This window comes from Lathamus discolor, chromosome 1 (genome assembly GCF_037157495.1).
Source record: "Lathamus discolor isolate bLatDis1 chromosome 1, bLatDis1.hap1, whole genome shotgun sequence".
In the NCBI taxonomy this organism is placed as follows: domain Eukaryota; kingdom Metazoa; phylum Chordata; class Aves; order Psittaciformes; family Psittacidae; genus Lathamus; species Lathamus discolor.
In genome coordinates, this window is record NC_088884.1 from 151604168 (window position 1) to 151619272 (window position 15105).

At 38.3% G+C, this 15105-nt stretch overlaps 1 protein-coding gene across 3 annotated transcripts in view; it reads left to right on the forward strand.

Moving 5' to 3' along the window:
• The window catches only part of SLC2A9 (solute carrier family 2 member 9), a 122933-nt gene that overhangs the window by 31772 nt on the left and 76056 nt on the right, over positions 1–15105 (forward strand). For all 3 annotated transcript variants that reach the window (XM_065659346.1, XM_065659336.1, XM_065659329.1), the window contains 3 exons: positions 1219–1379; positions 6667–6791; positions 8115–8260. In XM_065659346.1, coding sequence (XP_065515418.1) covers positions 1219–1379; positions 6667–6791; positions 8115–8260 — 432 coding nt within the window. The remainder of the gene's footprint in view (positions 1–1218; positions 1380–6666; positions 6792–8114; positions 8261–15105) is intronic.

The window sequence follows — 15105 nt, forward strand, 5'->3', positions numbered from 1 at the left end:
CATGATTCTATGATTCTATCTGCATTCTGGGACTGAAATCCAAAGTAGAGATGATAAATGTTCTTTTATGGTGAACACAGTGCAGAGTTTTGCCGAAAGGATTCATAATTCAACAACTTTTAAAGCATCTTTAAAATTTTTCAAGGGACTTCCTAAGTTACACATGAACTTCCCCCTGCTCCCTAAACCTATCGGCATATGGGATTTGGTGCTACGTCCTGGAAGACAAGCCAAACTCTTCTCTTGACGTCAGTCATGTTGTCACCTGGGTATCATGTTGCAGGAGTTGATTGTAACTCCTTGCCTTTTCATTAGCTTTGCATTTCTGCCAATTCACCAACTTCAAGACATTTTTGCCTCTACCTGCTACTGGAGCCTGCCTAGCCTGCCATCATTGCGCTCTTTAATCCCAAGTTACTGGCATTACATATTCATGATAAAGCAGTAAAACTCTTTGCTTTTAGCATGACTATTCGTGGTCTTTGACTAACAGTAGGTAGCTTTTAAGAATTTTTGCATGTTCTTCCTCTTTCAAAGTCATGGCAAATGCTAGGCAGTACAGCTTTCCTTGGCTTGTCCAGAAGTCTGTTGCACTAGGATGTGATATGTCACTTGGCTGAGGTTAAGAGTGTGTATGTGAGCAGTGAGGGGAGCTCAACTGATGTGCAGTATCTTGCCCCGCATGAGTGGTGTGACTTTGTGGAGTCACTCCTTGAAGAGATTCAGAAACCTTCAGCCATGGTCCTAGGCATGCAGCTCTAGGTGGTTCTGCTTCAGCAGAAAGGTTAGACAAGATGACCTCTAGAGGTCTTTCTGTCCTCAACCATTCTGTAATTCTGTGTCTGAGTCCCCAGGCCCAGCTCTGGCTGAAATGTTTATATATATGTACGCAGTAAAGCTAAAACAGTCATTAGTGTTGAACCAACAACCTAAATGCAGCATCCTTGCATCATACAAATTTCTCTTTAATAAGCTTCTTCAACATTCATAGTTACCTGTGTTTTTACCCCCCTCTTCCTTATGACCAATTGCATCTAAAAGTGAGGCATCAGTTTTTGGAGGAGATAAATTGAAGAGCAAGGGTGATTCCTACAATCAAGTTACTGTTGGTTTTTTTTTGTGGTTTTTTTAATTACTTAATTTTTTTATTCTGTTTCTAGCAGTTATGTTCTTAAAATGTATTTTTTTACATGTATCCTTATGTATTTTTTTTTTCAGTTTATCAAGAAGTTTTACAATGAAACTTGGGAAAGAAGATATGGCTTCTCAGTTGATGAAAGCACACTAACTCTCCTCTGGTCCATAACTGTTTCTATTTTTGCCATTGGTGGCCTTGTGGGTGCCATTATTGTTACCCCAATTGTGAAGTTCTTTGGACGGTAAGTGCACTGGAAAACTTGTATTTTCTAAACCAGCTTCTCATTTAGTCTCTCTTGAAGGCTTTACTTTTCTTTATAAAAACCCTCCTCAGCAGGATGCAAATTCAAATTATGAAAGCTGTTTGCTAAAGACTTCCAAATTTCCAAGAGTAAAATTAGTACCTTTCTCTGTGGCCTTGCTGTGCATCATTTGAGAAGCCATTTGCTTTGAACAGGCAGTGGGTTGAGATGTCAAGGAGGTTGCATTGTCAACAGTGCAAAAGGAAAATACCATAAACCAAGAAAAATTTCACACAGGATCAGCAGATTCTCATTTCACAAGTTTGCTGAAAATCTTACTGTACACAAATAAAGCTATCAACACATCTCATTTGCTACTTAGCAACATTTGAAGAAATAAACTAGGATAAAGTTTGTGTTTGGTCTTCCCAAAGCCTGGGGATGACTTCCCTGTTCTATGCAATGCACTATCTGACCAATCTTGACCATAGGGAACATGAGTATTTTAGCAATTTTTCTACCAGTGCGTATTTGCATTTTTGCTGCAGGTACTGACAAGATATTTCTGACATTTCTTTTTTGTTGTTTTTGTTTCATACAGTCTTCCAAAGAGAATTTAAAAGTTGTATTTTGGGGGGTTTTGGTTGGTTGGTTGGGGTTTCTTTGTTTTCAAAAGCCATTTTAACATCCATCTTAACTGCTCATTTGGTTCTTCCTTAATTGTAAATTCTGTATAATTTGATAATTTTTGTTCAGTTGAATCATAGAATCCTAGAATAGTTATGGTTGGAAAGGACCTTAAGATCATGTAGTTCTAACCCCCCTGCCGTGGGCAGGGACACCTCCCACTAAACCATGTCAGCCAAACACTGGAGAAAGGTCATCATGGAGGCTTAAATATAAGTATCGACCTCCACTATTCTTACTTTCTTCTTCTACATTTTGACTATTTCCATCACTTTCAGTTGTGCTTTACTAGGCCTGTTTGGAATTCTCCCAACTATTCCATACCCCATTTTTCACCTCAGAGAGTATATTTTCAGGTTCTTCCATTTCATGCTTACAGTAAGTCAGTATTGTCTGCTCTGTAAATCTATTACCCACTCTTCATTTAGTCTGCCCCTTCACCTCATAATTTGATTTTCGAGTCTTAAATATTTTTCATAGTCTCATTATTATCTTTAGCGTTGCAACTTCTTCTGCCAAATCATCAATTTACCATTTACACACTTCTTAAATATATGAAACTATGCCTGACTCAGACTGATTAATTCCCAGAATTGTCACAGAGTCTTTATTAAAAAGTGAAGTAAAAAATGGCTTCATAGGAGGCTTGAATTTTTGGTGAAGAGTAGAACAGCTTTGTGTACAGGTTTGTTAAAGCAAGTGGTGGCTGATATCGGTCATATATATACCACTTTGATTCAAGCAGGTCATATTTCTAGGGCAGAGCTTTAAATCTTGTTTAATTATGTGTATCTCTGTTAAACCATGAAAACACCTCTCTTACGGGTGCAGTGTGTGAGTACTTGATCAGAGAGAGGAAGGGATTGTGTCTCAGGGACACTGGGTGAAGGGTGCTCATTGAAGTGTAGTTCTTGAGTTTGATGTTCACAGCACAGTGTGTTCATCCGGTGTAGGAAACCAGACTGACATATTGGTACTGTAATTGAGGAGCACATTATGAAATGTTGACAGAACAATAAAATACTTTGCCATTAAATTGTTCAAGTGTAGGTTGCAGGCTTGTGTGTATGATAAAGCCGATCTCAGTTTACACCGAGACAGAATAATGAACTAAGGGGAATCAAAAGCATTAGTCAGAAATAATGTATGACTTTAAAAAGAGCACTCTCGAATTCTGTTGCGGTAAGGTTAATAATTTCCAAATTACTGGATTCCTAGCCCCTACTTCAAGAGAGATGCAATTTTTTCAAAGAGAGCCTTCATCCACATAAGTCCCATCTTCAGATGTGTCTTTTACACTTCATAATTTAAATTCTTTTCTTCTATCAAACAGCAACTGCTGTTACGCATCCTGAACAACCAGAGCATTATATACAGTGAATTGCTTAGGCCATTGCTAGGGAGGCATTTGTAGGACAGGGACAAGCCCTTCCCTCATCTCAATGGTGAACATTTTGAGTATAAAGCAATTTAGGGAATTTAACTGTATTATTTTAGTAATGCTATCACTTCGTCGTTCTGAAGTCATCTACTTGTAGCATTTAATCTGTTACTGGATTTTATTTAAATACCTAGTTTAAAGAACACACAGCTTTTTATTTAAATACATAGTTTCCTTACCATACTTTTTACTTAAAGATTCTTATTTGCTCTCAAGTGGGGCTTCTAAATTCTTTCTTATTATTGAATTTTGAGACATCAGAGCATTTCTGATGAAACTTTAATTCTGTCATTTTCCTATTTGTGGGTTTTAGACAAAAAGTTTATTAATTCAAATCCATAATTAAAGTTATTGTAGCAGTGGAGGTCATGTAGTCACTAGGATTCTGTTCTGGCTTCTGGAACTATCTAATATAATGAGAGCAAATGACAGCCTTGAAAATCTTTAAAGCTTACCTCTATTTGTGTCTAGATGACGGATGAACTGTGTGTTTCAGCTGGGATGCTTACAGAAGCTGATTTCTACTGAGCAAATGGCTCTTCTCTTAGGACTGGTTCAGGCTCAATTTGGGGGTTTTACTTTAGTTTACTGCCAGTGAGCATAAATACTTAATTTCTGCTCTGGCACTGGGAAACAAGACACCTTTACTTCCACTTTTGCAGGCTGAACATCACTCCAGCCTCCTCTCCTCCCTCTTGGTACCATGGCAGGTCATACTCAGTCTCTTCAGTGAGAGAACGGGCAGTGCGGGGGGTGGGGTCAGTGCATAGCAACTTCCCTTTGCCACTCCTTGCTTTTCATTTTCCTCCTATGCTCCCGTATGAGTCCTCCATGGGCCACAGTCCCTCTGAGAATGTACGTGCTCCATCCTGGAGCACCTTTCTCCCCCACTGACCTTGTTACTCACTCGTTCCATCTCCTCACAGAAGCCATCCCTGCATCCCTTCACTTCCAAAACCTTGCCACAGATACCCAACACAGTGTTTTCATTACCAAAAATTTTCACGCATTTTATAATAACACTCTAAACAGTGTGTTACTTTCTTCTTGTCATTTTTATTTGATCTGGCAAGTACAAAATCCTTTGGTTAAATCTTGGTTAGTTAGGCTGTCCTTTTCCATTCTTTGCTGTATAGCATAATGGGTCACTGGCCAAGTTTTTCTACAAAGATACATATTTTGTAGTTTTTATTTAAATTAGATGAAAATATATCTTCAGATGAATGTATAGCAATTTTTTGTGCTATATGAATGAATATTTTGTTTCAATTTTTGGCATTATTTATATCATTTCAACCCTCTCAAATTATCCATTTGAAAATCTGTTTAAAATGGTAAAATCATTCTTGACATCTATGTTTCATAAACATATACTTTAAATGAGCTGTATCTTATTTTTTGATTCTCAAACTGTGTTACTCATTCAGTGTTCAAAAATCACTAAAAAACAGGAAAAATAATTAGAAATAAAAGTATTAAAAATATCTCCTATAAAAAAGTATATTAATCTGCTGTACAAAGTTGGGTGACTTGTTCAGTGGTGGGACATTTCCAGTTGGTACCTATGTGTTGAACTGGAGAAGAATGAGGACTGATGGATCGGTTTGTTGTCTGTATTGGTAAAGAAAAAGGTAGATAGCCTTTCTGGTTACTCCTTTTGCATGGAAATTACAGCATACAGAGATTGAAAATCCATTGAGAATGCTTAAGAATTTAATACCACTTCAGTTTTTTAATAAAATTGGCGTATTGTGCCTGTATAGTTTACTATCAAAGTTAATGGATTCCTCATAATTTACATCATCAGTGATGTTTATCTCGAGGTAAATTGTTTTTTAAATCAGTTATTTCTTTCATATGTTGTTGTGAGTGGGACTGGAAGCTTCAGTACTGAATTGTACCTCTAGAGCCAAAACAAGACTGTGCTTAATTATGTGACTGCAAAACCTAATGAAAATGGAGCTCCATTGTTTTACCGTATATAGACAAGTGAGGTGACTCACAGATGGAAAACATAGGGTATAATCATTCTCTTGCCACATAACTGGGAAAATCATGGTGTTTTGTCCTGTGTTAGGTCAATGCAAAGCAGCAATCTCATTATAATGTGCTGTACAGAAGCCATCATATCTCCAGCAGATATCCCTGGGTTTCTGCCTGAGAATCATAAGAATCCTCACAGTTGCTCACAAGGCTGAACCTGGTGATAACGGCTTCTACAGCCACTCACCTACAGGCTGAACTTTAGCAAAAAAGCCACTTAAATCCATATTCCTGGAGATGTGTACACAGTAGCAGTGATTCTCTGAGTTCTTCGTGGGTTTTTTACTTAAAACTTTCAATAGTCATTGAAGCAGAGCTGTTGATCTTACATCTTTAACCACTGTTCCTCCATGTGTTCATGAAATGAGACCTTGGATGCTGGTGTTTGAATCTGACTGTCAAAGGCCCATGAAATCCTACATATAATTTATTTTGTGAAGTATTTCCTCTGCAGAAGTTGAGACTTATGAGGCACTTTTGAATTAACGAGTCCCTCAAACTTGAGCAGAAAGTTCTGAGAGATGAAAACTATAGTGCAAATGAGAAATTCAGATGGTTTTGAAAAATGTTCAAAGACATTTTTGTGATTATTTTTTTACAAAATAATAATTTTCCATAAAGAATATTTAGTTTATTTGAAAGAAGTATCTTTTCAGGTTTTAACTGCTATACAATGAAATACCTTAAAAATTGGGGGAAAATTATATATCTATATTTTGATTAATTTCAACAATTTTGGAAAAGGGTTGATTTCTGCGACTCATGTGAGCCCAAGTGTTTTTTCTAACTGTACAAGTAGTAAGTAATTTTCCTCAACGTATATTTTTAATATCATGGATTTAAGGATGGATTACAATAACATAAATACGTCAGTTTTGGAAAGTCCTCAAAATGGCAAAAAAATTATGTAGCATAAAAATGCCTGTGATTATATTGTCTTATTGCCACTTAAAGTATATTCTCTGGTTCCTACATGCATACATTTATCCAGAGTACACTTGTTTGTAGTCATATATGAAAACTCAAGCATGAGACTTGAGTTCTTAAGATGTATAGGATGGGCTATTTGCTGAGCCTTTGGCGTACATATATACATAAAATATCTATTTCTTTTAGGAAATGTACGTTGCTGTTCAATAATGTGTTTGCAGTGACAGCTGCGTTGTTGATGTCCCTCTCCTTGCTGGCGGGGTCATTTGAAATGCTCATACTGGGCCGTGTTATAATGGGTGTTGATGCAGGTAAGCTTTTATCACTCTAAACATGTCTGAAATACTTGCACCAAGCATAATCTTTCTCCTCTCCCCCAGTTAGATCTTTCTTTACATTAAAGAGGCAGTTCATGGACTAGCCGCACTGATTTCACTGAGACAAAACAGCAGACAACGGTTAGAGCATCTGGTGTTTGAACAATGGATTCTAACTGCTGCTGTCCACCCTTGTCATCCTCCAGCTGTGGTAGAGCATATTTGTCTTCATGCCATGAAAATTCTTTGGCTAGGAGTGTGTACTCTATTTTTCAATGCTGCTTGCTGCTTTGTGTTTAGAAGTCATTGGATCCCATGTTAATACCAGTAGGATTAACTGGAAGGTTTGTTACATCATTTGCACCTAGCAATGTGGTCTTCCTGTGCATGCACTGCTGCATCAGAATAGTCTTGCAGCTAGCAGTGAGGGTCTCAGCAACTTCACAGATTGCTAGATGGTGAGAAATATTTACCTAATGTGGCCACAATCTTGATGAATTGAAATTGTTTTAATCAGTGTAATCGTGATTCTAAACAATGCAAAGTACTTTAGGTTCTGCATCACCAAGCCCCCTTTCTTGCAAGCTTCTGCTGTGTTGTTAGTAAACTAAAACTATGGTAGTTTGAAAGTGGATGTATCTGTCACTTGTAATGTGAAGTTCATGGATAAGTTTGGTGCTGAATGATAATTTTTTTCTCATATTGCCACCAAAGGACTAAACTTCTGGAGCTGTGTAAATATTATCAGTGTACTAACAAGGGTCATGCGTTTGTTGTCTCCAGACTTTGAGCACCATTCTCATCCTTATTTTATACCTGCTATGAAGAATTCATTGCAGTTGCAAGCTTGTATTGAGAGGAAGATCTGCTAATACCATTTTCAGTAAAAATACTTCATCTGACAGTGTCTGTTCTCTGCCTGACACATTGTTTTTATTTTCCTTACCTACACCAGTGTTAGAGTGCTTTTGCTTGCTTTGGGATGAGCAAATTTAAAACATAAAATCCATTCTCCAGGTGATTCTCATCTCCAAGTAACCTTTGGTGCTTCTCATCAAATAGCAGCCTACGCACAACACTGCAGATCTGTAACAGATAATCAATTCCATGGTTATTAAAAAGTGCAAGAACAATTAGACATGCAGAGGAGATAATTCATACTGTCTGTGGATAGATATAATTCTGTTCTTTGAGTGTTTTTATGCCACTTTTCTGAGCAGATTAGCACTTGAACTCCTTTCAGCAGCTGTTTGTTTCATAGCTGGCATAATGAAAAGGCAATTTGACTTAATACATGTTTTTTTCCTTCCTTTATAGGCATTTCTCTGAGTGCCCTTCCCATGTATTTGAGTGAAATATCTCCTAAGGAAATCCGTGGCTCATTGGGTCAGGTCACAGCAATTTTCATCTGTATTGGTGTTTTCACTGGTCAAGTTTTGGGGCTGCCAGAAGTATTTGGGCAAGTATGTATTTAACAGATGTTTTCTGTGAAAGAACACAAGTATGCTTAAAGTGTTACATTGGCATATTTTGGATGAGGTCCTTACAAAAGTGGAAAACGGAAAAACTGGGGTTTTGTTCTGAAGCACTTTGAAAAGTGGTATCTTCTGTGTCTTTTAAAAGCCTGTATGCATGACTGAGTTTGGTAGATGTGGCAACCAGTTTTAACAGCCTGAGCAGCTTGTGTGTGTGCATATGCAGGTTCACGCCACTCCCCCCACTTTCTTGATGTACATTTATTTTTGCTGGTTTCCAGTTTCTTTGAGTGTCATGGAAGTGCCTAAGTGTTTTTGCAGTTTCTATTTGTAACTTTTCAATGTGAGCTAGAACTGAAGAAGGCTTGGTTAGAGTTTATATGAGGACCTGAATAGGAAGACACTTGCTCAATGATCATAGTGTTCCTTGTAATGCACTCCTACTTTTAGACTAGAAGGTGGAAGAGCAGAGTTATATATACCTTTAAAGAGAGATTAACTTGGTGGCCACTGGATGTCGTCATTACTCTAAATAAATGAAGTCGAAGCTTATTCAGGCTGGCACTTGGAAACACTTTACATCCAAAGATGAATCATCAAGGCGGTGTGGAGGAAATGTCTGCACCAATATTCTCACAATGAAACCCAAACTAAGAATCCCTTCTGACAGCCACCAAAAGTAGTAAACTGTTGAAAAGTGAGGAGAGTTTGTCCTCCTGTGTCCATCCAAACTCAGCTCCTTTGTAAATACATGATACCATTCTCCCTGACACTTCTTTTTGTCTGACCACTTGTATTCTGTCCCTTTAACCTTGGACTCACTTACCCTGTTCAGCTCTCCTAAAGGCAAATGATTTGATTCCATTTGCTCTTTATTGAAGGACTCCCCCCTTCAAACCAATAGATTTTAGAAAAAAAGCTTAAAATTGCTTTCAGTGACCTTCATTGTGTGGCTTCTATGGATGTCTCCTTCTCTTACTTGGAAACCTAGTCTTACAAACAAGGCAGTTAAATGTCGAAGCTAGTTTGATGGCTTAGAATATAGTCAGCCCTTATATAGCAGGTTTTGGGGCTTTTGTTGGATTTTTTTGAAACATATATGCACTTTCAAAGGTGAGGTGTCATGCAAATTCTTATTTTCCTGTAGGTCTTTTGGGTATTTTGAATGGGAAACACTTATTCCTTGGTTTCAGCTCATTCTTGCTCATTTTATTTCTCTTCTCCCCTTCCCTCCCTCCCAATCATTGTCACTACCAAACTATGGAGGTTGCTATTCTGCTTCTACAACCTGCTTTAGTATGCAGTTAATTAATATTACACCATTAAACATAGCCATTAATTTACAGAAGAAATGCACTTCATCTGTAGAATTAGTTCTTTTCAGGGCGGGTTACATCATCATGTCAAAGGAGAAAAGTTTTGTCTGGTATGAATTAGCATATTTCCAGCAAAATTACTGGAGCCAGCTTGAATTTTCCAGCTGGGTATGCGGGTGTATTTTCCATTTAACATATTAATAAAATTTAGCACTGAGGGAATACCTCATGCTGTTCGAAATATTATTACCTTATGCAGTCTTATCCCTCTTTGAAGGCTGTATTGAAATTTGTGTTGGTTTCAGTCAAGCCAGGATTCTCTTCCCTAGCTTTGTGTGGTTCTCACTGAAGACAGTGGGAGGTTTGCAGAAGGAACAGCAGCCACTGCCAGGGGACATTCCTGCAGAGGGTAGTGTGATAATTTCACTGCTGTTGAAGCTTGGAGGTGGCAAACATGGTGTCCTTCTCCTGAGTTCTTTGGTTCTTCCAAAACTTCCGCCTCTCCCCTCCCCAGCTAACGTCCTGCTCAAATCTCTGTCACTTTGTTCAATCAAGTGCAAAAGTAGACATTTGCAGGCTTATTTTCTACCTGTAGGTTTCTCTCTGATCTCATAGTTTCTGTTCACTAATGTTCTAAAGGCTTCTTATAATTCCCATATTATTTTTTCTTCCTTCTGTTGGAGAAATCTTTGTTGCATTTGAAGTGAGGCAAGTATTCCAGATTCACAGCCACAGTATTTTGGAGACAGCTATGCATGTTGTGTTACTGATACTGATTTAAGCTGTAACTGGAAAGCAAACTCTTGCTTTCCTCAGAAGCCTGAGGTCATTTGCGTTATACTTAAGCCATTCTGTAATATGCCAACATGTGGTATAATTCTACCTTTACAAAATTCATAAATCCTCTAAGGCAAATAGACAGGAAAGTTGTGATCCATAGGAGCCTGTTGCCAGTGACCACCTTTCTGCACAACTGCTTGCACTAGGATGTGTAAGACACCTTTTTAAGTGTATCTAACAATGTTCAGCCTTTTAATGATCATGGCATAAAACCTCACACAGTAATTTTTTTTTTGTTGCTCTGTGGTTGGCTGGTTGTCTCTGTGAGAATTTGTTGTAAATAATATTAGTTACAGATACTTGTCTTCTCACATTTTCATAACAATTTTTTCCTGACCTTTGTTGTGTGTCTATTACTTGTAACTTGAGCAAATATCTGGGAGGTTATTAACCATAGTATCTAAGCAGTGATGGTTTTAAAGAAAGGAGAGGAAAAGGCCAAGTTGGGCATCTTGCTGAAAGAGGCTCTCTGGAAAAGGAATAAACATACGGGGGGCTGCAGGAATGGCTGAGGTCCTGTTTTGTAAGAGGAGGTAACAGCAACATTGCTTGTGTGGCCAAGTAAATAGAGGGAAGGGAGAGGGACTGACTGCATCATCTTAACACAAGAAATAAGAATTATACAAAGAGCAGAGGGGCTTAATCTCAAGGACAATTTTGCTACAAGGATAACTTTATAAATGTTCTGTTAGTAGTTGCATGCTGAAATTCAGCAACGTGGTGTTTGGAACACACTCCCGGCTGAAGTAGCTTGAGCAGAAAATTAAACTTGAAATTGAAGCTTGATGCATTTATCTGCATTACATGAGGTTGCTGCATTCAGCGGTTCTGCAGAAGTCTCTCCACAGAAAAGGAAAGTGTTTACATTGGCTGTGGGGCATAGACTTACAAGCATTTATTAACAAGCTAATTAATAACTTCCTCTGGTATGGAATGCAACAGTGTTCCTTTAAATGTTCAAGTGTGATAAAAATAGCTCCAAAGCACTGAGTGTTACTTAAGGCAATTCAGAAAGTCCTTACTGCTTTTTGTGTCAAGCAGCTTAAGCAGCCCCAAAGTGATTTTTTTAGCAATCTTTTATTCATGAAGGCCAGCCCAGGTGAAGCAGGAGGAGTGTGAGCAGCCCCAGGTTGTGTGCTGTGGGGAGCAAGGCTCAGCTTTGGCTGTGTTTACAGTCTTAAGGCTGTTTGGCTATCTCCTGTTCCTTCAGCCTCCCCAAGCTTTCTACTGGAAGTGCTGAGGGTTGACAGTCTTCTCATTTCATTTTAATACCATTTTCATGCCTGTTTTGCCAAGCCGGCTACCTGTTCTATTAGACCACCAGGCTACCTGTTCTATTGCTTCAGCTGATTTAGTGCAGGAAGGGTCTAATCTTTCTTTAAATGCAGAGGATTTGGTTTATGGATACATTTGCTGTAGTTACTGTGTTCGTATTTTATTTTTACACATTGAGTCTCAGTGTTTCCTTCATCTGCATACAGATAAAAAGGGGAGAAAAAAATGTTTCACAATGTGTATATGTGTTCAGGACAGATAATAGTGGAATTGTTGCCTTTTGCCATGTTCTCCTCAGAATTCTGCTTTGATCCCCATTTCCCATGCACAGTGTATAATGTTTTATCAAGCTGGAATTGTTTCCCCTGGAGTTGTCCCCAGTGGCCCTCTGGCTTTGGCTGCTTCTGTGACCAGAACAGCTGTTAGCCATGGGTAGGCTAATGGCAAAATAGATTGTGTTTACTTTGAAACCTTGTTTTATACACTTCAAGTGTTTCTAGGCCATGCGCCCACAAGCTTGTTTAACTATTGCACTGTTTTGTAGCGGATGGGATGTTGTCCTACAAACTTTGTGTTGCTTGCATCCTGAAAATTATTAGGGCAACACTTTCTGAATAATCCCTAGTGCTGCTGTGTTTCAGGGGGAGCGGGAGGGAAGTAAAGAGGTATAGCAAACAGAAAAACTTCAAAATTCCTGTTGTGTCCATCTCTTGACTGCTGCAGCTACTTTTGGTCATCCTGTATAAAAAAGCGTAATCAAGCAATACAAGGTACAGGAGGGAACAGCAACAGGGATGGGAAGTGGCTTCTTGAAAAGAAAACGCTGGGTTAAGGCTTAACAGATTTTAAGGGTAACCCCATGCTGGGTAAAAACTTAAAGCAATGCAAAACAAAGTACACCAGAAACAACTCAGAATTTGTCTTTAAGTGACACACTGTCTTTGCCTAGATTTTCCTGTTTTTCTTTAAATATATTTAGAGTTTGTCACGTTGCAAAGCTGTTGTGTAAGTGGTTACGGTTACAAACTTTATTAATTTATTATTGTCTTTCTCGTGATTGAACAGGAATGACAGCTTTACCTCCTACTTTTTTTTTTTGAAGAATTTGAGCAGCTGTAATGCTTATCTGGCTAGAGTTTACCTATTTTTGAGATAGGAGTTAGCTGTGTACTAACATGCTGATACTGGCCAAACTGTCCTCACTCCACAACTGATTGTTTCAGCAAAGAAATTCTGTTGTGGTACTTATGTCAATTTCTATGGTAAAATCAGCTAAATTTGGGAAAAGACTAATGAACTTCATAGAGACTGTACTCTGTGTCTAGTAAGGATAATCTCTGTGATGAGTCCCTTTCGAGTTAGTTTTTCTTCGCACAAGTGGACCTTGCTAAGGAATAGTGACTTTTTTTGTTCTTTTTCAAAATCAAGCTAAGCACTCCTGCAGATGCTGTGTCACACTATTTTCTTTACAAGGACTCTTAAAATTACATTTGAAGTGATAAACAGTTATGTATATAGGATAATTTATATGGGAATGTTTCCGTTTGCTTCACCAAGTTCTTTTAAAAGTATTCCTTCACTTGCACTAAAATAGACAGTGATGGAATAGGTAGTTGTTCAGCCTGTGCAGTTGAAGGCTCTTCTGAAAACTAAGCTTTGATTTTACTTGTCAAAGCTTCATTTTTAGTGTGTTTTTTCCCCCTTGTTTTTCTTTCTTTTTTTAACTGAACCTTCTTCCTGAGACTCTTGACTCAGATTTAAGGATTCCTTAAAAGCTGTCAGTAAATTACAGATGCAAAAATAAAGCACTTCAGAACTGCTCTGGGGACCTGCAGCCTGCAGCTGGACACCAATGGCAAAATGGCCTTTTGGAGATGCTCTTGAAATGAATCTTGCACATTAGCATGATAACAAAGTATGAATCAACTGGTTTCCTCATATTTTTCTGTGAGCTCTTTTGTTCTATACATTTATCTTCCCTTAAGCCGTGATAATGATATTTATCTTTCAAGATAGGAGGTGAGAACTTATTTCAGAATATAGAACTGAGAGTTCTCGTGACATTAGACAGGTGAACTGCACGAAGTATCTTGGAAATGAAAGCAGCTTATGCTTCATGGATGCATGCTGTTTACCAAATATGAAAAGGAGTTTGTAGCTTCCATTAGAGCAGGACAAAAGCAACCACTACTTTAGCAGTTTCCAGAATCACTTGAATCCCCAAAGTCCTATGTTTGAGCGCTTATTCAGGTAATCATCAATATCAGGAGTTTGTGTGCCTTTCTGAGCTTGGATTGATTATGTGTATCTGGGTGGAAATCTGCCTGCTCTTCCTGCAAACTGGTACCAGAGATGGCAGTTCAGAATTACTTGAGGTAGTGATTTTGCAAATAGCAGCCTTTTTTAAAATATTCTCCGGACTCCTCTCTTATCTAACGATGGGAAATTTCCTTCATCTTTTCACAATAGCACATAGCGCACAGAGTTTCTTATTGCTGAAGGAATTTCTGTGTCATTTATAGAGGTACTTGCACATAATTACAAGCTGTGAGTTGCTGATCAGAGGCTTGGAGCTCAGCTCACCAATAGTTCATGTAGCCAAGGCAAGCTGCTGTGCAACTGCATGGCCAGAGATACATGGCCTTGCTGGTGCTGATGGGGGTACAGAATCACTGCCAGGACCCCCTGTGTTGCTGAACCCAGGACACATATTCATAGTTCAAAAGTACCCATGCGAAGAGAAGCTCTATTCTGTTACACCAGGCCTGTTAGTGGGTGCAGTGGGTGTTGATATATTTGTAATGGGGATATTAAATGAGTTATATTGTTTATATCTATCACGCACCAGCTGAAATTATGTATTTACTGGAGATTATAAGCCAGCTTTTTATTGGTTCCCGTAGACAGACACAAAGCTACTTATTCATCCTTCTTCTGTACAGAACTCATTAAGTAATGCATGGGAAAACAACTGTGAGTCTTTGTGTTTGCAAATGAGTTTCAGTCCATTAAAGTTGTGCTGTGAGACTTCAATTCCTGAAGTTTCAGGAACAACACATGACTGGTTTGCCGTATGCAATATTCAAATGTTGCAGTTTTGCATTGGGAAGGAAAACATCCTGCTGGAATGGATTTGGCTGAATGTGGAAGTGGAAGTGTGATTATAGAAAAAAAGAGCACTATGAAGATATGTGTATATATTTATTTTTAGACTTATTGCTAATCAACAGACTTAATGACAGAGCATCTAATGTTCGGATGAAAGTTTATCATCAGTGAGGACTGCTTTCTCATAGACACTCAAAACAGTGCCCACCTAACTTCTGAGAAGATACGATTTCTGTGTAGCAGTACTTTGTTTAATTAGGTCAGTTGGAAAAGCAGTAGACAAGCTTTCATGGA